This window comes from Mesoplodon bidens (assembly GCF_964165515.1).
Source record: "Mesoplodon bidens genome assembly, chromosome: 20".
NCBI lineage: Eukaryota > Metazoa > Chordata > Mammalia > Artiodactyla > Ziphiidae > Mesoplodon > Mesoplodon bidens.
In genome coordinates this window covers 23,873,669-23,896,338 of record NC_138181.1, presented here as the reverse complement: position 1 = coordinate 23,896,338, position 22,670 = coordinate 23,873,669, and the positions used below count along the sequence as shown (strand labels likewise).

General features: G+C 39.7%; 1 protein-coding gene and 1 pseudogene across 2 annotated transcripts; one reads left to right on the top strand and one right to left on the bottom strand.

The window, feature by feature from the left end:
- Positions 1 to 2,737: 2,737 nt before the first annotated feature.
- FGF20 (fibroblast growth factor 20) lies at positions 2,738 to 11,114 on the top strand (the record flags this gene model as incomplete). Its single annotated transcript, XM_081220830.1, has 3 exons — positions 2,738 to 3,043; positions 8,668 to 8,771; positions 10,869 to 11,114. The coding sequence occupies exons 1-3, from the start codon at positions 2,758 to 2,760 to the stop codon at positions 11,112 to 11,114; spliced, it is 636 nt and encodes a 211-aa protein (XP_081076956.1). The 5' UTR covers positions 2,738 to 2,757.
- Positions 11,115 to 12,774: 1,660 nt separating this feature from the next.
- On the bottom strand, positions 12,775 to 22,130 carry LOC308608197 (ubiquitin-conjugating enzyme E2 R2-like; annotated as a pseudogene). Its single transcript has 2 exons — positions 21,563 to 22,130; positions 12,775 to 12,921 (listed from the first exon to the last, which is right to left on the bottom strand). The product of its transcript is annotated as a ubiquitin-conjugating enzyme E2 R2-like (transcript).
- Between the last annotated feature and the right edge of the window lie 540 nt (positions 22,131 to 22,670).

Genomic DNA, 22,670 nt, shown 5'->3' with positions numbered 1-22,670 from the left:
GACCTTAGGTAAAATTTCTCTGTATTTTACTATTTTGTATATATATGTATAAACACACACACATATATATATATATATACATATATATGTAACTCAAGAGACTTAGACTGAGAGATATGAATCACACAGCAGGACTTAAACTGTTCCTGTGGGGAAATATTTTATAGACTGAACTCGTGCCTCTAGGAGCAAGTGACGATGCTATATAACCATTGCGGAATAATGAACAGCATTATATATTGTACAGAAGTTAGACCTTGAAATAAAGCTCATTAAAAGGTACTTGATCTTAGTTTTAAACCTTTAAGCATCTTCTGTAAAAGTAATCAGTGTATGTACTGGCTACTTTAGTTTTCCCGCTATGAGATTCACACAACTTTGATCTAACTTTCTTTGATTTAACACTGCAATTAAGAAGATTTGGTTCAAAGTAAAAGCTCATTGGTTGATGTTTTCACTGATGTGATAATGTTTACACAGATGTGCTTTGAAATCTTGATTATGGTGGATTTGGGGGTCCTACCACAAGACAGATTGCTGTTATTTGAAAGGTGAAATAATATGACACTTACCTGGTACAACCTTTAAAACAGACTTAGCTGAGTACATTTCTAAAGTGATTTATCTGTTTATTATTTTTAGCCAGTGTTTTTGTTTTATTTCATATCTATCAACAGTAAATCACTTGCTTTAAGGACTCTTTTATAACTTGGTTGCACAAGGGTCAGTACTTAGGACCGTAGTGATGAAAAGGTGTAACTTTACCTACTTTAAAGCACCTGCCAATTAATTAGCAAAAGTCCCTTCAGAGCAAATAAAATAAAGCAGTCCCATCCATCTGCACTCCCAAGTTTAGGCCTTTGCTAAACAGACCATGAAACAGGACTGAAAAAGTAATCTTTAGTGATTCCCTAAAACTTTTTGCCCAGGGGAAGCACAAAAATCTGCCAAATGATTCTCAACTCTTCTGCCACTGAAAAATTTAACTAGTGGTACAAAACCAAAGTTTTAAGTTTTAAATGGTTGTGTATGCAGCTCCTTCACCTCAATGACATTTGATTTCACAAATATGCACGGGCAGTCCCACGTTTTACTAGCGACTTTTTGTGTCTCAAAAACACATCAAGAATCAACACTGTTCTCCATTTAGTTGGTTTTATAATTCAAATATGAACAATCCCCAAAATCTAGTCTTAAAGAAAACGCAACTAAGAACAGGGAAGTGCTCTTAGACTGGATAATGGTCCCAGAGCCCACTCATCATTTATGACACTATTACAGATATTCATTTTCTATTCGTGGCAAATATAAGAATGTAACCCATCTCTTTTCAGCCTACTTGGATTTACTCTTAATCCCTAGATTCATAATTATATTACGTTACTATATTAAGTTGATTAGGCATGGACATATATACACTACCAAACGTAAAATAGCTAGCTAGTGGGAAGCAGCCGCATAGCACATGGAGATCAGCTCAGTGCTTTGTGACCACCTAGAGGGGTGGGATAGGGAGGGTGGGAGGGAGGGAGATGCAAGAGGGAAGAGATATGGGAACATAAGTATATGTATAACTGATTCACTTTGTTATAAAGCAGAAACTAACATACCATTATAAAAGAATTATATTCCAATAAAGATGTAAAAAAAAGTTGATTAAAAGTTCACAAACTTAGCACACAACTTTAAATTTCCATATAGATATAAGGCAATCTTGGTTGTATCTTGTGCTGAGTAAAGATAAACATTAAAGAGAACCTGGGAAGGGGGAGGGGGTGTCCCCATCTAAATGATAAAAGAAAAGAGTAATGCTTGTACATTTTATTAGTGTTTTAAAATTAGTGAGTTAACCTGTCAAAGCTTTGATTTTCCTTTCATGTGTGTCTGGGCAGGTCTAAGCCTCAGGTAACGCCCTTTTTCCTTCTCCCTCTCTTACCTTTCTTTGCACCTGTCCACTGTAGGCTCCCAGCAGCTCCCAAGGAGTCCAATTACCCTCTTCTCTCCTTTTCCTCCTCCTACACATCCCCTCCTCCCCGCCCCCGCTCCCAGTTCCCTCCCTTTCCCCCCCTTCCCTTCTTCAATATACCTGCCAAGCTGGGCTCCTTTTAGCAGCGATCTATCACTGCAAAGGAGCTCACATCAAAGGCAATCGCACGGCCGCAGCAGAACAGCATCACGGTTGTTCCAAAGACAACCCCAAAGAGCGGCCTTGACTGCGCCTCCCCGAAGTTGCTGGCCAGCTTTGGCCAAGTGCGGGAATGATTTTTGCGACTGCATGGATAGAGAGCCGTCAAGGGCCCCTTCTGGTCACTTCCGAAGAGCAAAAACGTGAGAGGAGGCCGGTTTAAGATTTCAAACAGAACCTCCCCAGCGAGCATGAAAGGACTTGATTAGCATATGTCAAGAGGACCCGCATATATACTGTGTGTATGTACACAGGACTCTGATCCGTTTGCGGAGTTGGAGCCCCAGGCCCAGCCCCAGTATTGGCAGCGGCGGCTATAGATGTTTCTGCAAAGCCAGCAACCGGCTCCCACCTACCCCAGGAGAGAAGATCGCTCCAAGACAGTGAAAGCCTCCCTGCTCTCAGCGCAAAGTTCATCCAGCGACCTCACGGGACTAACCGGGCCTTAGCTTTTTTGCGCTTGTTTGGCTGTAATTTTTCTCCATTCACCTCCCCATCCCTGCTCCATTTTTTTTTTTTTTATTGGGGGTCTTTTGTTTTCCGGATCCGCCGCCTCTCCCTCCGGCCGCCCCATGGCTCCTTTAGCCGAGGTCGGGGGCTTCCTGGGCGGCCTGGAGGGCTTGGGCCAGCAGGTGGGCTCGCACTTCCTGCTGCCTCCTGCCGGGGAGCGGCCGCCTCTGCTGGGCGAGCGCCGGGGCGCGGCGGAGCTGGGCGCCCGCGGCGGGCCCGGGGCTGCGGAGCTGGCGCACCTGCACGGCATCCTGCGCCGCCGGCAGCTCTACTGCCGCACCGGCTTCCACCTGCAGATCCTGCCCGACGGCAGCGTGCAGGGCACCAGGCAGGACCACAGCCTCTTCGGTACGTACCGGCACCCCGCCTCCCGCGCTCCTCTATTCCCCCTCTTGCGTCTCCCTCCCCGTCCGCGGACGGAGTCGGGGCTGCGCGGGGCCGGGAGCCCCCGGAACCCTTCCAGTGCGAGGTGCTGGCCGGGGCTGCTGGGCGGCCAGCGCAGGCACCGGGCCCGCCGCGGTTGCCGGCAGGCCTGCTGCTCCAGACGCTGAGGGCAGGAGGAGAAAGGGGGGTGCTCCGCCCGCACCTGGTTGCCCTGCCCTTGCTGCTGCCTGGGACACCGAGCCCTGGACTCGGAGCCACATCTTTCCCGCACTCCTTACCTCGCAGGCAGTTTTTTTGTTTTTGTTTTCAAACTCCCTATTATTTTCTCCTACTTCCTCTCCTATTTCCCCTTAACAAAAGTTAACAACCGGAAGCCTTCCGCTTCTTTAAACCTGCCCTGCAGCTGTGCAGTTGATGAGCCTTCCATGGCTACTGCTCAAAGGACAGCTCTAACATAGGAGGCGAGCTTTTACGTGTCTACCTAGAGAAACATAAATGTTCACCTGAAAAGGTAACAGATTAACTTGCCGTGGGCGCACCATCGCTACTGTCAGGCTCACCTGCCTGCAGTTCTCAGCGCTCTTAAAGTTTGGTGAGGGGGAAAAAAAAAAAAAAAGCTTATCCGGCTACTGAGCATGCCCAGTCCTTCAGCCAAGATCCTCTTTAGAAATTGTGAAATCTGAAAGCAAAGATCTTGGTATTGACCTTAGGTAAGAGGAAATGGGGAAGTGAAAGAAGATATGGGTGGGAACACAAAGGGACGTATTTCAGAATACCTCCAACAGTGCCTGGGAGCAGAAGGGGTTAAAAGAAAGAAACAAAAACAAAAAACCCCCAATGATTGTTAAGGCAGATTGTTTAGACACTAGCTTGGGAAACCATAAGGCCTCGATTGTTAATTACCCCCAAACTAGCTGTGTGACTAGCACGTGCCCTCACCGGACTGAGCCTTAGTTTTCTTGTCTGTACAATGATGAGGTTAAATCAGGTGATTCTCTCAAGATGCTCTCCTGTTTTAACAGCCCAGAATCTTTCCTCCACTGTGGAAGTTTTCATCATATTAGAGTTAACTGGCTAGCACTCTCAAAGGATTTTGATCATCAAACTTGGGACTTCATTAGAGAGAATCAGTGTATTTCATTTGAAAGACACCATTTACCTGTCAGCAGCAATGTGAAAGGGCCTAACATAGTGTCAGTTTTCCTTTTCTTTCCTAAGCACTGGAATTCTTTGAGAATCTCTTCTCTGAAGGACCCTTTCTTATCCTCGCCCATGTTCTTATTTGACTTTCTTTTTTTTGACTTGTAGTCCTCATTAAAACTTTGGGGAAGTGTAAATCTCAGTTTGAGGGGCATTTGTAACTCTAGATGTAGAAAAGAGCATGTGGTGGTCATTTGGTAGCACTTAAAGGCTTAGAAAATTAACTTTTTAAAACCCACATGTTTGCAGCTTCCACTGATCTCTTCCAAATTCCCGTTGACTATGAGTCCAGAGTGTCATGACCTAGTGGCCCACCTTGGGGTCACTTTCAGAAAGTAGTTTCTAAATTGAGGAGGCTGAGATTCTAAGTCTAAAGAACTTTGTGACACCAGGTGGCTCAGTTCCCTTGCCTATAAGAATTACTGCATTACAGAAAAACCCTCCAGCTACCAGAAAGATTTAGAAATGAACGCAAATGTGATAATGCCTATAAGTAGAGCAGGTAGAAGTTAAGCTTAGGTAATATTCAGACATCTCCCCACCCCCCCCACCGGGATACATAGTATAAGCTTGGAAATTCTACTTTTAAGACCCTTATAATTCAGCCATAATCTCTCCAATGTCAAGAGTTGCTTCTTCCACTTTGTGTCTCTTTATAAGACTGACTCTATGGGAAGAGATTAGTAAATATTTATAAACTTGATAACATTCATTAAACTGGTATTTTATTTCATTTCTTAATAAATGTTGCGTATCAGAATGACCATCTTAGTAGAATATTTTTTTTGGCTAAAATTTTGTATGCTTATTTAGTAATTGGAAAAATATGACTTGGACTGATGTTTGTGCTGGTTTAAGCCACTCTATGGTGCAAGGGTACCTATCAGAACAAAATATTTACTGTTACACAAAGGAAAGATAACCCAGATTAGCATGGTAGCTTAAAGGAGTAACAACCTCTAGGATGCATTAGAGTGCATCCTAGTGGCCTGTGATAGCTAAAACATCATAATTTATAACAAGAGAGTGCAGGTGAGAAGAAAGTATATACACAACATGTGTAATATTATAAGCTTCTCTCTATATTTGCCTTCCCTTTTTAGTGCTTCAATTATTAACTATGAAATTAGTTTTCTCTCTAAAAATTCATTTCTGTGTCATCAAAGTAAGAATTTTGAAAATGCTTAAGATGTGCTATTTGAGATGTTAAAGTAAGTAACATTTTTGATAATTTATACTAATTTGGCTATGATTAAGTAAAAAATTCAGAATACTGTGTTTTAAAATTTCAAAACCACATCAATAGAATATAAACAAAAAGGTCCCAGTAAGGTTTAAAAAATTTCCTATCTGAGTTAGCTCTGTATTTATAATACAGTCTTCCTGCACAGTAGTACAGTAGGAAGATTTTACCTAATACATAAACCTGGAATCATTACTTAAAAAAAAAAGTTTAGCCTGAGATCAAACATATTCCTTTAAAGACCTTTCTTTTATTCTCCCCTATTCTCCATAGATTTGTCTGATGTGGTTGCATTGTGGGTTGACTCACCTGTTTATTATGATTTTAAAAAAGGCTGGCTTTGAAAATGATACCAAAAAGACAAAGTACCTCCAAGTCTTTTTATGGGACACTAGGCATTAGAAAATCTATCTAAAATCTGTGATTACCTCTTAAGGAAAGCTTTTCATGTGTACTCTTTGTTAAAGAATTAGTTTAGTTGCCACCTCATATTATAAATAAGAAAGACTTGTCAAATCTCATTTAAGAATCAAATGATTACAAATTACTGTGTGGTATACTATTTCCTGTGGAGAAAAAAGGATCAGAATTTAAAAGTGTGGCTAAAATCTTTAAGAGGAACATGAAAAGCACATAACCTTTTCCCCATCAGTCCCTATGAGCCATTGCAAAATTATTTCGACCTTGTTATATGTATATGAGGCTTTGGATGTCGTTTAATGAAGTTGAAGCTATTGAATATAATTATTCTAAGAATATATGTAATTTCTTGTCTTTCTACAATTACATATTTTTTGACAACATAACGGCATTATTTTAAGATGAGAATTAAAGTGTAAGTGGTTTACAATTTAGTTTTGCAAGAAAAATGGATACTTTATAAGATCTGTTTTATAATTGATTTATATGGAAATGAATCTTGTATTGTACTTGAAAACTACTTCTATTATACAGTCTAATCAGTTAATCAGTTCCTGTTCTTTGAAAGACAAGAGCATCTTAACGTAAATCAGATACTTAAAAAGAATTAAGTTACAAGTGAACTGCAGTCCACTTCTCAGTTTGAATGTAACATTCATTACAACTTCAAGTAATTATACATTTGTAAGTATATCTGGATGAAATTCCATTAATGTATCTTCTTCTACCAATTATGTTTTGGGCCTATATTTTTGTTTCTAACAGGAATCACTCACTAATGAGCTTGGCAGTACATTTAATTTTCCTTTACTTCCCACCTCTGTATCAGGCATTCTAATGGCCATCCTATGAGGTCTGTGTCTTCCTACTATACCTTACCTCCTCTCTGCCTTAGGCTCTCATACAGGGACAGTGACTCTTTCAAGCCACTTAACAGGCAATTTAGCAGTACGATATTGTTGCTGTAAGATCCTTGTTAGCTCTACTGCTCTACATGATCTCCTAATAGTTTGCAAGAGCTCATTTGAGCTCTTCAGAATCTCTGTTTAGAGCTTAAGCATCCATGTTTCTGCCAAAGAGTGAATTAGGATCTGGGTAGAACAGAGACCTCCATATATGCAAATAGCCAGATTCTGTACTTTCCTTCGGCCTTGGGAACGTCACGTGTCCAAACAAAAACTTGTATGATAAATCAAGAAATGACTTAAGATCAAGAGTCAGGCTAAATGGTACACATTTATACTGTTTGTAGAGCTTAAGAGGGAGTGAAGGGGTGAAGGTAGAAAGCTATTGAGGAAGGCAGTTCCAAGCATAGAAAGTATGTCTATATACTTTTTCACCAAAGAGTCTAAAGAGAAGAACAAGATAAAGACATTAGTCTAAAGGTTAGTGTGTGCAGAGGAAAAGAGTGATGCAGAGGGAAGCATTAAGGTTTTTTGTTGTTGTTGTTTTTGTTTAACTATGGTGTATTAAGAGTATTGAGTGGAGAGTTTTCGGTACTCATTTACCTATAGATAAATGAAAATAATTCTGGAAACTTATTGAAAGCAAAATCTACTTGCATGCTAAATTCTTGGTATTTGGCTATTACATTTCATGAATTATAAAGTCCTTTCACTTCTTTGAACCATAAAATTTATTTTTAAGGATCGTGGGACAGGAAATAGCATATTATATAATCTGTAAATTTTGAAACTACTGTCTTGTCCTCAAGAAGCACTGTTTTGAAGTACAGACATTGGATTAGGGCTCAGAAGATGTGAGTTCAAGTATCTGTCCTATTAATTACAAATATCACGTCTTTAAGCAAGTCTCAGTTTCTTTATATGTAAAATGGGATAATAATATCTTCTATGTTTATCTTAGGAGGTTGTTTTTGAGGACCAGATAGAAAGTACTGATAAAAGTAGAAGCCCTTTCTAAACTACAAAATACTAATACACCCATATAAGGTATACTGGCTGCTGCTAGAAAAAAATTTACTAGGGGCCTCCCTGGTGGCGCAGTGGTTGAGAGTCCGCCTGCCGATGCAGGGGATACGGGTTCGTGCCCCGGTCTGGGAGGATCCCATATGCCGCGGAGCGGCTGGGCCCGTGAGCCATGGCCGCTGGGCCTGCGCATCCGGAGCCTGTGCTCTGCAACGGGAGAGGCCACAACAGTGAGAGGCCCGCATACCACAAAAAAAAGAAAAAAAAAAAAATTTACTTGATTCATAGTAAGCAAAAACAAAGCAAAACAATTAACAGAACATGGTTATAGTTAATAGAATCAAGGAGGAGAATTATGAACACCTCTATTATGTACTAATTTTATGGTAATAATAGCTTCCATTTATTGGATGCCTAAATGTGTTAGTCTTTACCACTCTCCTGTAAGAAAGCATTTCACCCATTTTGCGTATGAGGAGATTGAAGCTCAAAGAAGACAAATTACTTACATAGACTAATCAGTAAGTTACTGAACTGGATTCAAACCCAGGTCAGTCTGGTTTAAGGTTTTACACCCTTAACATTTTATCATGATGAACAATTTTTGGTTTTTTAGTTTTATTCATCTGTAAAATAGGAGGCTCATCATAATGACAACTGTACATCCCTTTTCAATTTACAAAGGACTTCCACATACATCATTATATTTAGCAATTTGATCTACTGCTCGTTGGAAGATTTTCATTAGTCGTATGTTCTTTAATAAATGCAAATCATTATTTTGTTTATAAATTCAGGTATCCTGGAATTCATCAGTGTGGCAGTGGGACTGGTCAGTATTAGAGGTGTGGACAGTGGTCTTTACCTTGGAATGAATGACAAAGGAGAACTCTATGGATCAGTACGTATTTTTAAAAAAAATTATTGTAATTCATTAAATAATGACTATCCATTTTATAAGTAAAATAGCTACCGATTATGCATATCAGAAGAAATACATAAATAACATACTTAAGTAGAAATTAAAAATCTAGATCCTCATAAATTTCCATATGTCTAGACAGTAGTATAGCAACTCACTTTCATTTCTTTTGGCTGCGTTGGGTCTTTGTTGCTGCGTTGTTGCTGCGTGCAGGCTTTCTCTAGTTGCTGTAAGCAGGGGCTACTCTTCCTTGCGGTGCGTGGGCTCGTGGGCTCAATAGTTATGGCTCGCCGGCTCTAGAGCACAGGCTCAGTAGCTGTGGCACATGGGCTTAGTTGCTCCGCGGCATGTGGGATCTTCCTGGACCAGGGATCGAACTAATGTCCTCTGCATTAGCAGGCGGATTCTTAACTGCTGCACCACCAGAGAAGTCCCCTCACTTTCATTTCTTAAACCCTAAACCTTTATTGCTTTTAGCTCACTAGTTTTTTTCTGCCCATTATCCTGGGGCCAGAGACAGGAAAATGAGAGCATTTTCTTCTTGCCATGTTAGATTCTTTTCATCTTTACATTCATTTAATATAAATTTTCTCTACCTATTATTACCTTCATAGATAAGTATACATCACTGACTTGCTGACCTTTGCAATATAGGAAATGAATGAATGAAATCTTAGGATACCTTAAACAATAACAGAAAATGGCAACCACACTAGTTGGACCATATCTGCAGACTTGATAATTACAGTAGCCATGCTCTTACTCAGAGTTGCATTGGGCAGTTTTTAACTTATCACTGGGGATAAGTGCATACATCTGTAGGTCTACTATAAATGTTTTAAATATGGAACTTATAGTAAACTTTTCAAGTTAATATTTCATCAGTGTAAGTTTTTTTTAATTTTCTTTTTTCTTTTCTTTTCTTTCCTTTTTTTTAAAATGACAAAGCAGCAAAAACAACACAAGAATTAGAGCAACAAGATAATATAAAACTCAACCTGCAGTACTATGTAGATCTTTCTCTTTCACTGTATCATTTTTTATTTGTTCGCAGTTGCTATATAATTGTAAGAAAATTGTTAAAGTGTAAATGTGGGCCACTCCCACCCATTCTCTCATGTGAAATCCCTTCTTAAAGTCGAAGCCTCTGTAGCTATCTCCAAAGAGAATTTACTTTTATGATTTAGCAGATGACACTATCTGGTACCTTCTTTTTTCTTAAAATCTCAATTGAGACCACAATATACAGTTAGAATCTCAATATACACTGAGGAAAATCAGTTATCATATTTCAGTAAGTGGTACTCCACTTAATATCTGTCCTTTTAAGGGCAACACTTGCCCTTTCTGGGCTTTCTGTCAGCTCAGAAGAAAGAGAAATAATGCATTGTGTAATCTCCTAAGAGTAGTATTACAATTGAAAGAGAAAAACATGCACATAATCTTCCTTCTTCACGTATGTGTCAGACTGAAAAAGCAACTGTAGTCTACCCCTTGGGATAATATACAGTCCATCTTGAAAAGACAAGAAATCACTGGGCTTTTACTACATTTACCTAATAGTAATATCCAGATATAAGTTAACTATGGGGATTATATCGTCAAACAATAAATTCATAAAGGGAAGATATATGACTTGGAGTGATGATCTTGAGTTAGGAATTTGAATGTTAGCAAGGTCTTGAAACATTTCAATATGGTAGTGGAGATTTGCTGTGTAGAACTTTGGCATCTAATGATGGAACAAGATAAACTACAGGCCTCTTTGGCAGTGATGGTGATGGAAGGGAGGTCAAATGGAGCATGGGCAAGTTTAGAATATTTATTGTTTGAAAATAAAATTGAGAATTGACATTTAGCTTAGAGTTCTGTAAACTAAACTGCTGGATGGAGTCACCTGGGAGAAAGAATTCCAGATAACATGAGAACTAAAACAAAACAAAGCAAAAACAATTTACCCTTTCTCCTTCTTTGACAAGGATATAGTTATAGGCAAAGAAATAGAGAGTTGAGACTTTTCTAAGGAAATTCTCTTAAAGATATCTTTTTCAATGGCAGTTATCTTCTCTCTTTTAGGAAAAACTGACTTCTGAATGCATCTTTAGGGAGCAATTTGAAGAGAACTGGTATAATACCTATTCATCCAACATATATAAACATGGAGACACTGGCCGTAGGTATTTTGTGGCACTTAACAAAGATGGAACTCCAAGAGATGGTGCCAGATCCAAAAGACATCAGAAATTTACACATTTCCTGCCTAGACCAGTGGATCCAGAAAGAGTTCCTGAACTGTACAAGGACCTACTAATGTACAGTTGAAGGGTGATAGTGTCTTTACTGAAGAACCAAACTACAACTATTCTTTCTTATTACAGTTTGCATCATGAAATAATAACACAGGAAGACATTCAGAATGTTATGGAGTCTATTTTCCACTGGGAGACTGAATTTGGAAAGAATATTGAGAACAAACAAACAAAAAATATCTTGACTTGAAGTAGATCAAGATCTCTCTTTACAAGTGGATTAAGTTCCCTCGGGTACACTGTCTCTGTCCTCACTTGTAGATTGAAGCTGAAAATCTGTTAAACTGTGGGTAATGGGAACCCCACCTAGTTTGCTGCTGGTGCCTCGCCTCTCTGGAGTATGTTTACTTTAAAAGTTACATTAAAAATAGATACTTCATGTTGAAGAGATGTATTGACATAGTTGGCCAAGATCATTGCTACATAAATTTTGAGAACCTTGTAGGATTTTGCAGGTTACGGCATTTTATGTAAAAAATTTGGGTGAAACATGGACTATGAAACATGCCACACCAAGACGGAACATTTTTTTAAAAAGGATGGACCTATTTATACACTTTCAGTTTGCAAATATTTATTATATATATTTATTTATTAAAGAGTTTATTTTTTACTAGTATATGAAGATAATACAAGAGAAAAAAACAACAAACATTTCTTTATCGTGCCATTACTTTGTTGTGATGTCTTGGGATGTAAAGAAGACATCATTATTGCTACACATTAAACATAGGATAAGATCTTGAATTTCTTTTTAAAAATAAAGTATAGCATAGATTATATTTTTTTGCAGTCAATTGCCTTCTAAATGTAACATTGGTTTCTTTGGCTTAGAAAAATGCTGTATCAATTTGTATTGAATTCAATACACATTCAAAAAGGGAATTAAACATTTTAATTTTTATGTTTTGGTTTCATTCTTTTTCAGGTGGAGTTATTCTACTTATAAAACATATTTTTAAAGTGACAAAATTCTGAGTTCCTAGAGAAAACTTGATATTTAGAGAACTTCTAATGGTGAAAATTATTGGATATTATAAGCCATTTATACTTACTAATTTTCTTGACTTAGTCTGGCAAAGCCCATTTCTTTTCACCCACTATGATCACAGAAAGAATGCGTCTTTGTGGTACCACCATTAATAATAGAAAGGCTTCATCTACCTATCTGAGTGTGCTATCTTTTCCGTTATAGCTGCTATTTTGTTATTATTTCAATAAATAGTCATTAAGCCTACTCTACAGAAGATACTGTTAGGCACCAAGGAAAATATGGTGATCAAGCCAGAGGTGGGTCCTGCTTCATGGAGCTTAATGTCTAGTAAGGGAAACTAACGAACACCGTAACTGTGAATTGTGACGTGCTCTACGAGAAAATCAAGGTTCAGACACAGAAAAAAAGAGAGAATAAATTTAGATAGGGGGAGTCAGAGGCTTCCCTAAAGAGCTGACATTTCTTAAAGGATAAGGCTAAGCGGAGAATAAGAGCCTTAAAGGAAGAGGAAACAGTGAGTCTGGAGTCCCTAAGGTGAGAAAGAGCTTTGTGGCTGGAGCTGAGTGACCAGTTGGGAGAGTGGCACATATAAGTTTACAGAGCCACACAGATACAAATCCTGTAGGTTCTTAAAGACATTTCTGAGGTTTTATTTGCTCCTACCCAGCAGTTGTCAGTGTCACCACCCGCACATGTAGCAGTCATCGTTGGGAATGTGGTTACAATCATGGAAGCAGCTGTCACCAGTTAGAACCTGGAAGTCTTGGTGAAACACATTGCTGGGCTCCAGCCCCACAGTTTCTGATGCGTGGGTCTGGGGTGAGGCCTAAAAATTTACATTTTTAACAGGTTCCCAGGTAATATTGATGCAGTTGGTCTGGAGACCATACTTTAAGAACCACTAGTCTAGAGTGGTGTTTCTCACACTTTAATGTACATGCAAAATCACCTGGGGATCTTGTTAAAGGACAGATCTGTTAAACTAGGTCTTGGTTAGGAGGTGAAGAGCTGAACTTTTGCATTTCTAACAATATCCCAGGTGATGCTTGAGATGGCCAGACCATGCACCACACTTTGAATGAAAGACTAACTGTTTCTTTAATGTTCTCGAGTTATTCCTGTTAATTTATCCTCTCATTACTTGAATGAATTAATGGCAATGTGGAGGGTGAGGGTAGGGAGTTCAACAGATACCTTTAATAAAGCTACATGGGAATGTGTGCGTGGCTAGAGGGGTAGTGTGTGTACTTGCGTGTATACAGGGTAAGAGGCAGATAAATGGTTTAGCTCAAAACCTATTGGTTTAAATATAGAATAGATAGCTAGTGGGAAGCAGCCGCATAGCACAGGGAGATCAGCTCAGTGCTTTGTGACCACCTAGGGGGTGGGATAGAGAGGGTGGGAGGGAGATGCAAGAGAGAAGAGATATGGGGACATATGTATATGTATAACTGATTCACTTTGTTGTAAAGCAGAAACTAACACACCATTGTGAAGCAATTATACTCCAATAAAGATGTTAAAAAACAAAACCTATTCCTTTTATAAATGTAAAAAAAATACTAAAAATGGTTTAGCAGTAATACTTTAATAATCTTCAGAATAAAATAATTCCCATTTATTTTTATTTGTCAATAAAAGTGAAAACCTAGTTTTGGTTCAGTGTTTGACACCTATATTTAAAGCATGTGTCCCAAAGCCAGCATTATGCAAGTATTTCAAATCTTTTGCAAAATGTTGCTGGTGTCTAAATTGGTAACTGTGGAGGAAGTCATATAAATTTAAACAGATAATACACTGATCAAAGATGGCCCACAACGAATATTGTTACTCAATCAAAATTTCTTCTTTTTTTTTAGATATAATAAGAATATAAATTTAACTTTTTTTAAAAAATTGGGGTATAGTTGCTTTACAATGTTGTGTTAGTTTCTGCTGTACAATGAAGTGCATCAGCTATATGTGTACATATATGCCCTCCCTCCTGGATCTCCCTCCTCCGCCCCCATCCCACCCATCTAGGTCACCACAGAGCACCAAGCTGAGCTCCCTGTGCTATACTGCAGGTTCCCACTAGCTATCTATTTTACACATGGTAGTGTATATATGTCAATCTCAATCTCCCAGTTCATCCCACACCCCATTCCCCACCCCGTGTCCACATGTCCATTCCCTATGTCTGCATCTCTATTCCTGCCCTGCAAATAGGTTCATCTGTACCATTTTTCTAGATTGCACGTATATGCGTTAATATACGTATTTGTTTTTTTCTTTCTGACTTACTTCACTCTGTATGACAGACTCTAGGTCCATCCACGTCTCTACAAATGACCCAATTTCATTTCTTTTTATGGCTGAGTAATATTCCATTTTATATATGTACCACATCTTCCTTATCCATTCATCTGTTGATGGACATTTAGGTTACTTCCATGCAAAGAAAACCATAAATTAGACGAAAAGACAACCCTCAAAATGGGAGAAAATATTTGCAAATGAAGCAACTGACAAGGGATTAATCTCCAAAATATATAAACAGCTCATGTAGCTCAATATCAAAAAACAAACAGCCCAATCAAAAAAATGGGCAGAAGATCTAAGTAGACATTTCTCCAAAGAAGACATACAGATGGCCAAGAGGCACATGAAAACATGCTCAATATCACTAGTCATTAGAGAAATACAGATCAAAAGTACAATGAGTTATCATCCCCTGACACAGGTCAGAATGGCCATCATAAAAATATCTACAAACAATAAATGCTGGAGAGGGTGTGGAGAAAAGGGAACCCTCTTGCACTGTTGGTGGGAATGTGAATTGATACAGCCACTACAGAGAACGTATGGAGGTTCATTAAAAGACTAAAATAGAACTACCATATGACCCAGAAATCCCACTACTGGGCATATACCCTGAGAAAACCATAATTCAAAAAGTTTAACTTTTTTATGGTGTTAGCTACCTGTAGAAATTTGAGATATGAAATATGATTGAAGCAGTGGCTTTACAAACTTACAGAAAACTAGAAAGTCACTATATCTTGCATTCTAATTCTGTTTATATATTGGCATGTCTTCCTATGTCAGAAAAACAATTTATATCTACTGAATTTATACTAATTGAAGAAATGATCTATTCCATATCTGAATAGATTTCACTTGATACTCCTAAATGGAAGTAGTGTGTGAACATATTAATTAATTCATACATGGAAGGATAAGAATAATTTGGTTTATTATCAAATCAATATTTTGAAAATAATTTATTTTATCCTCAGGATGCTTGGGGAAAATCTCACCCATTAGTCATCTTCTTTCTTCTCTATTTTAAATGTTCTATTAGAAATCATTTATTAACTGACATTTTCCATTCTTTCTTGCTTGGAATGTTAACTATCATTTGCAAAACTTCCCTACAGTTTCTGCAATGATAAGAGAATGTATATAAATAAACTTTCATTAGCAACAATTAGCTTTTCTACTTGCTAAAATAGAACAGATTGATCTCTTTCCTGGTTGAGTGTTCTCCACAGGCTCCAGCCATTGCCATGTATAACTGGATATAATTAACACTTTGAGACCAAGGTTCTTCTCTCTATAGAGACCACTCCGGCATGGGAGGCTGCAATGTGTCAAATGGCCCATGACAGTTGGTTAAATGGTTCCATAAATGCTGAAAATAGCCTTGCTTCTCATCAGACTAAGCAACTCCACATTCAGGCCCCAAAAGTGCAGTTGATTGGGACAAGCTGGTACAGTGAAGTTGTACCCTAGTCTCGCATAGGATACTATGTCCATCAACAGAAAAGAAGGATTAGAGAACTAGACTAGAAAAGAAAAAACTAATCAAAGGCCTTTTAGTTTTAAAAGATTTCTGGATTTCAAATTAAAGTTCCCCTGGCCCTGTTTGAAAAAATATTCAGTGTTTCCTGGTTCCTCAGCCACTAAAGCTTCCTGTATGATTTGGCTTCTAGGTGGTTCACATGTATCTTGCCACCCATTGGGTCAAAGGGAGTTTGAATATTTATTTTAGCATTTCTGGCAACCAGAAACGAATATCTGTCCTCATTTCATCTACAAGTTCCCCCTGCCATGGTTAAAATATAAGAAAATATAACTTCAGATACAAGTGTTTACTTATATTTTTTTGACCAACCCATGTTTTTTCCCCAATGAACCGTATACTGTTCACCCCAATTCAGTAAATAAGTCAGCTCTACTTCTATTTTCTCTCTAGTTTTTTAACGAAGAAGCATTCGGGACCTGTCACTTTTATTGCTCCAGATCTCTTCATGGTGGTGGAGTGGCCAGTCGTGTGTGTGGTTTGAGCATATTTATTGACCAGACTGTTACCTCACCCTTTGCCATGGGGCTTGAGTTGTGTGGAGGGTGGGACTGTGAAGGGGGCAATTATTGTGAAGGGAGAAATTATTGAGAAGATAAATTGTTAAGGTGAAGAAGACTCTACCTCCAATCACACTGAGATTTGGATGGCTACCACATCTTGTGGTATTTGAAAATAATCGTCTTGGAGGTATCAGAGTGAAGAGTGCAGTGGTCAAGCACAGTGTTTCTTAGAAGAAGCAGAGTACCTTGGGCATCAGTCAGGGTGCTCTTGCCGAGGGCTGGCTCCTAGTAATGCAGCATGCTTCTGTGGAGGGCAGTCCTCTATCCTGATTTTACTGCTTCCATTTAACAACAGAGCTCTCATCTGCCTGTCATCCCTTGAGAGTACTGTGTATCAAATATAATCAAATTTGTGGTGGTGGCCAAAGGACTTGATGTTCTGTCTTTGGGTTGCTCTGTTTTAACGATGGACCAATAAGTGGCTGGCAACTGATTTGTACTCAAAAATGAGTACACCATTTGACAGACATGACAACATTTTCATTTCCTTAGGGACATGCCAATGATTCCACGTCAAGGGATCACTGGAGAGTCCACTGGGGAGTCATTCTGGGTTATATGGGCTGAGAGGTTAGAAAGTTGCCTGTGTAATCTTTAAGAAACCTGCCTGTCAGGAGGCCACATGATCTAATGATGGTACTGCAGCAGAATACCCCATTGTGTCGGTATCTGTACCCGGCACTTACTTTCTTTGCATCCTGTTTAGTGATGTGAGTTTCAAGGACAAACATTTTGTTCCATTCAGTGCATAATTTATATGTTCGAAATAACAACACTCCCATAAAAGTTATTGTTTGGTGAAGGGCCCTTGAATTTAGTTTTTCTGTTAAATTGTTCTATCATTTTTAGTTGTCAAAATAATAAGGGAAGGCAGAGCCTCAAGTACAATTATTTCCAACTGCTACCCCAATGTGCCAGCTCTAAAATGAATACATCTTCTATCTGAATCAGATCAAGGACACCTGTTTAAATGTTACCTTATTAGATTATAATGCAGTGCTAAAGAATTTATCCTATAGTAGGGCCACTCTGGCCAGAAAAAGGCACACTATATTGATGAGCAAAATTAACAGGTCATAATTAGCATCTAAAAGGATGCATTTGCTACATCAGTGACTACAGATTACCAAAATGTTGATTCAATATCCATCTCTATTTTGGACCAGTCAAACCAGGGTTCAAGGGGTAAGTGGTTTGTGAGGTTAGTCCCAGTTTCTTCAACATCCCTGCTATGAAATTTATTATAGTCCTATTGTACCGTGGTACTATTCCACATTTGCAGCAGTGTGGTTCTAGAGCTTCCCTTTTGGCAGGTCCAGTTGTTGGGGGTTCTACTCTGACATTTGAAGGCTCTTTCCATCCCTAGAATTGCAATAAATCCCTTGCAATTACACACTCAGGGAAAGGAAATACCACCCCAGGAAAACTTCTTTGGTCCTCTGTGTCCAGCCACTATCCTAACCCAGGAACCTCAGCTACTTCTCCATATCTTTCAATAGTCAAAAAAATTTCTCTCCTTATGTTCAAGTTTCCCAGAATTAATGTTATCTTTGATCCTGTATCTAAAAGTTCCTGAGATTCTTGAAAATTATCCTTTGTTCAAAACAAGTCTCGGGCTTTAGAGTCTCTCCAGGCCAATCTAATGTTTTACTGGACCCGATGTTAAGGACTTTGGAGCAGATTGTCCTTCCCTTTGAGAGACTGGGTCTGATCTCCAGACTTTAGTGCAGGGTTCTTAAATTAAGAAAGATCAGAAGAAAGCAAAGGAAATGTTTTGGAAGTTGTCCTTTGTTTTCCATGCGCAGGGAGTTTATCCTTAGGATTTACGAAGCCCTTGTCTCAGTGTTCCCTCTCTTGGCTCAGCTCCCAGTGATTTTGAAGTGGCTTGTTGCTATCTCTGTGGAGGGTTTGCCAAGGTTGTTGCCATAGCTGCCGTGCCTGCAAGTTTAGCTGATTCTTCTGTCCTATTGATCTCCTCTGAATCTTAGTAAGTTGTCAGTGTTTCTCTTGTGAATGGAGGATGTGATTCCAAATCTAATGACCCTTTGTCTTAGCCCATAGGGAAATTGTTGTGCAGACAGTGGGCCCAATCGAAATTCATATCTTTCCATTAGCCTATTCTCCAGCTATTTCCCATGAAATTCATGCTTCCATAGAAAGCTTTTGGGAGTTAGAAACATAACCCTTTGGGAGAGACTCAAGATGATCATTTCTTTGCATTTCGGCATAAAGATAATCATCTGAATTGTTAGATTCACCTATCCTGTTGGTCAGGATGGTCCCTATTTGAAGTTCTTTCTTTCTAGTCTCCTTGATCCCTTGCTTATCAGTTTTCTATGATGGGGTTGCTCATCTTGGTTTCCAAACTTTCCCTACCCACAGAATCAAAGCATTAATTTCAAAGGGGTGTCCACTTCTTCCTCTCACATATTATATTCATTACCTCTCCTTTTTCTAAATTGTGGTAAAATATACATAAATTTACCTTTTTGAAACAATTAAAAATGTACGGTTCTATGGTATTAGGTACATTCACGTTGTTGTGTAACCATCCCCACCATTCATCTCCAGAATGTTTTCTTCTTCCCCACCTGCAACTCTGATCCATTGAACACTAACTTCTCATTCTCCTCTCCTCTCACCCTTTGGCAACTACCATTCTACTTTCTGCTTCTGTGAATTCAACTGCTTTAAGAACCTCATATAATTGGAATCACACATTATTTGTCCTTTTGTAACTGGCTTCTTTCACTCAGTATAATGTTTTCAAGGCTCATCTATGTTGTAGCACGTGTCAGATTTTTAAGGCTGAATAATATTTAATTGTACATGTATACCATATTTAGTTTACACATTTTTCTGTTCATGGACACATGGGTTGTTTCCACCCTTTGTCTATTTTGCAAAACTGCTATGAACATCGGTGTACAAATATTTATTCAAATCCCTACTTTCATTTCTTTTGGTCATACTTTAAACAGGTTTTAAAAATATTCTTTAAAAATTTTTATTGTGGTATAATTTACATAGAATAATTCAAAGATTTTAAGTGTAGCATTTTATGGCTTTTGACAAATATTGATATATACACCTGTGTAACTCCCACTACACTCACAATATGGAATATTTCCATCAGGCCAGAGTGTTTCTCCTTGCCCATTTGTGGTCATTACTTCCTTCACCCACAACTCAAGGAAACCACTGATCTGCTTACTGTCTCTATAGATTAGCTTTTATTTTCTAGAATTTAACATCGATGGAAACATTCAGTATGAACTTGACGTTTTTGAGGTTTACCCATATTGCATGTATCAGAGGTATCTTTCTCTTTATTGCTGAGTAGTAGTTCATTGCAAGGCTATAACACAATTTGCTTATCTATTCAACAGTTGATGGACATCTGGTTGTTTCCATGGCTATTGTGAATAAAACTGCTATGAACATATATTTTTCATTCTCTGGGATAAATATCTAGAGTGGAATTGCTGAGTTGTATTTATAATACAGAGCCAACCAGTGTCCCAAAGTGGTTGTACCATATTACTTTTAAAAGAGCATCATAAGGACTTTTCTGGTGGTGCAGTGGTTAAGAATCCGCCTGCCAATGCAGGGGACATGGGTGGGAAGATCCCACATGCCGTGGAGCAACTAAGCCCATGCACCGCAACTACTGAGCCTGCGCTCTAGAGCCTACGAGCCAAAGCTACTGAGCCTGCGAACCACAACTACTGAAGCCCCTGTGCCTAGAGCCCGTGCCCGGTAACAAGAGAAGCCACTGCAATGAGAAGCCCACGTACCACAACGAAGAGTAGCCCCTGCTCGCTGCAACTAGAGAAAGCCCGCGTGCAGCAACGAAGACACAATGCAGCCAAAATAAACAAATAAGTAAAATTTAAAATAATAAAAATTAAAAAAAATAAAAGAGCATCATATAAGAGTTCCAGTTGTTCTACATGCTCGTCAACACTTGGTATGAATAGTCTTTCTAGTTTTAGAAATTCTAGTGATATCTCATGTAGTTCTAATTTGCATATAATTTACATCTAAATGCATTTTATTTAATTAATTAAATTCCATAGTGACTAATGATGTGGAACATATTTTCATGAGGTTATTTGTCATCTGTATATCTTCTTCAGTAAAGCATTAGTTAAGATTTTTGCCCATATTTATTGGGTTATTTATCATATTATTATTGAGTTGTAAGAGTTCTATATATATTCTGGGTATAAGTCCTTTTTGAATATATATTTTGCAAATATTTTCTCTCAGTCTGTGGTTTATCTTTTCTTTCATTAACAGGGTCTTTTGAAGAGCAAAGTTTTAAATTTTGATAAAGTCCAATTTATGAAATTGTTTTCGTTCATGCTGTTTGTTTTGTATCTAGAATTTTTTTGCCAAACCCAAAGTTGCTAGAGATTTCTCCTGTGTGTTCTTCTTGAAATTTTTATAGTTGTAACTCTTACATTTAGATCTATGATCCATTTTGAGATTATTTTTGCCTGTGAAATTTTTAGAATTTTATTTATCTTTTTTTTTTGACGAAAGACTATTTAATTCTTCAAGAATCTGAAAACAGACCAAATGTGTTTCACTGTGAACACTTTGTAGAGGCGAACTGAGGCTGCAGTACTTTAGTGGTTTTTTATTTTTATTTTTAATATTTATTTGGCTTTTCCGGGTCTTCGTTACATGCATGCGGGATCTTCAACGCCCCTTGTGGGATCTTTAGCTGGGGCACACATGCGGGATCTAGTTCCCTGACCAGGGATCAAACCCAAGCCCCCTGCCTTGGGAGCGCTGAGCCCTAGCCACCGCACCACCAGGGAAGTCCCAGCACTTTAGTTTTTTTTTTTTTTTTTGCGGTACGCGGGCCTCTCACTGTTGTGGCCCCTCCCATTGCAGAGCACAGGCTCCGGACGCGCAGGCTCAGCGGCCATGGCTCACGGGCCCAGCCGCTCCGCGGGCATGTGGGATCTTCCCGGACCGGGGCACGAACCCGTGTCCCCTGCATCGGCAGGCAGACTCTCAACCACTGCGCCACCAGGGAAGCCCAGCACTTTAGTTTTGATGCAGTATTCCACCAGGGTCGTGGGGACCTTCGCTCCATCCTTTTCTGCTTTGGCTTTAGTGGCTGAAACCTGTTTCCTAATGATTTCAGCATATTATTTGTCTTTTCCTGTACTGTCCCTCCCTTCCCTGAACATAACAGAGATATCCACCTCGGCTGGGGAGGAGGTGTTGGGCTCATTAAGCAACGAGATTACACTTAACAGGATAGTCCTGGAATTTTGAGTAGCATTCCGCCTTTCAGAGGGCGGTTCTCCACTCTGTCGGTCGTCTACAGGCGGAGGAAGAACGGACTGCATACGTCTCCATGCTCTGAAATGTTGGGGAGCCACATTTGGGTCGAGAATCTCAAGGTAGGTGGTGAATCCGTGTAATCAATAGGGAATTTAATATGAATCTTGAAGTAGCCGCCTTCGTAGAGGGTGTTAGGAGGTCTGAAGAGGGCAACCTTCCCGTTGTAGAGGGCGGATTCATCCACCAGTGTGATGCAGCACCCTCCACCGCTTCCTACTGCAGGGATTTCAGCTCGAGCAGCAGGGCCTTCTGCGAACTGGTCATCTGCTACTGGACCATCGCATTGGTGGCGGCGTGGGATGGGGGCCCCAGTCCTCACAAGTGAGCGGGGGAGGGGGGAGGGGGACCAGGCCCTTCCCCGCCGCTTTGCCCTGGGCGGGGCTGGACCCCGGCGTCTTCACACACCTTGCGGCGGTACCAGGCCCCTGAGGCCAGTGGGCCGGCCTGGTTCTGCTTACGTTCAGGCCGGGTCGGGGGAGGGCTGGAGAGAGTTAAAGAAATTCTGGGTTGTTCCCCGCCCCACCTTAACTGGGGGGGCGGGGCGGTGAGAGGAGGTGGAAGTGGAGGAAGGCGTCAGAGGGCCCGGGATGGTGAGGGGATAGTGCCTAGCTTCCTGGCCCTCTCCTAGAATTTTATTTTAATTTAAATTTTTATTTTTATTTTTATTTTTTGCGGTACGCGGGCCTCTCACTGTTGTGGCCTCTCCCGTTGCGGAGCACAGGCTCCGGACGCGCAGGCTCAGCGGCCATGGCTCACGGGCCCAGCCGCTCCGCGGCATGTGGGATCTTCCCGGACCGGGGCACG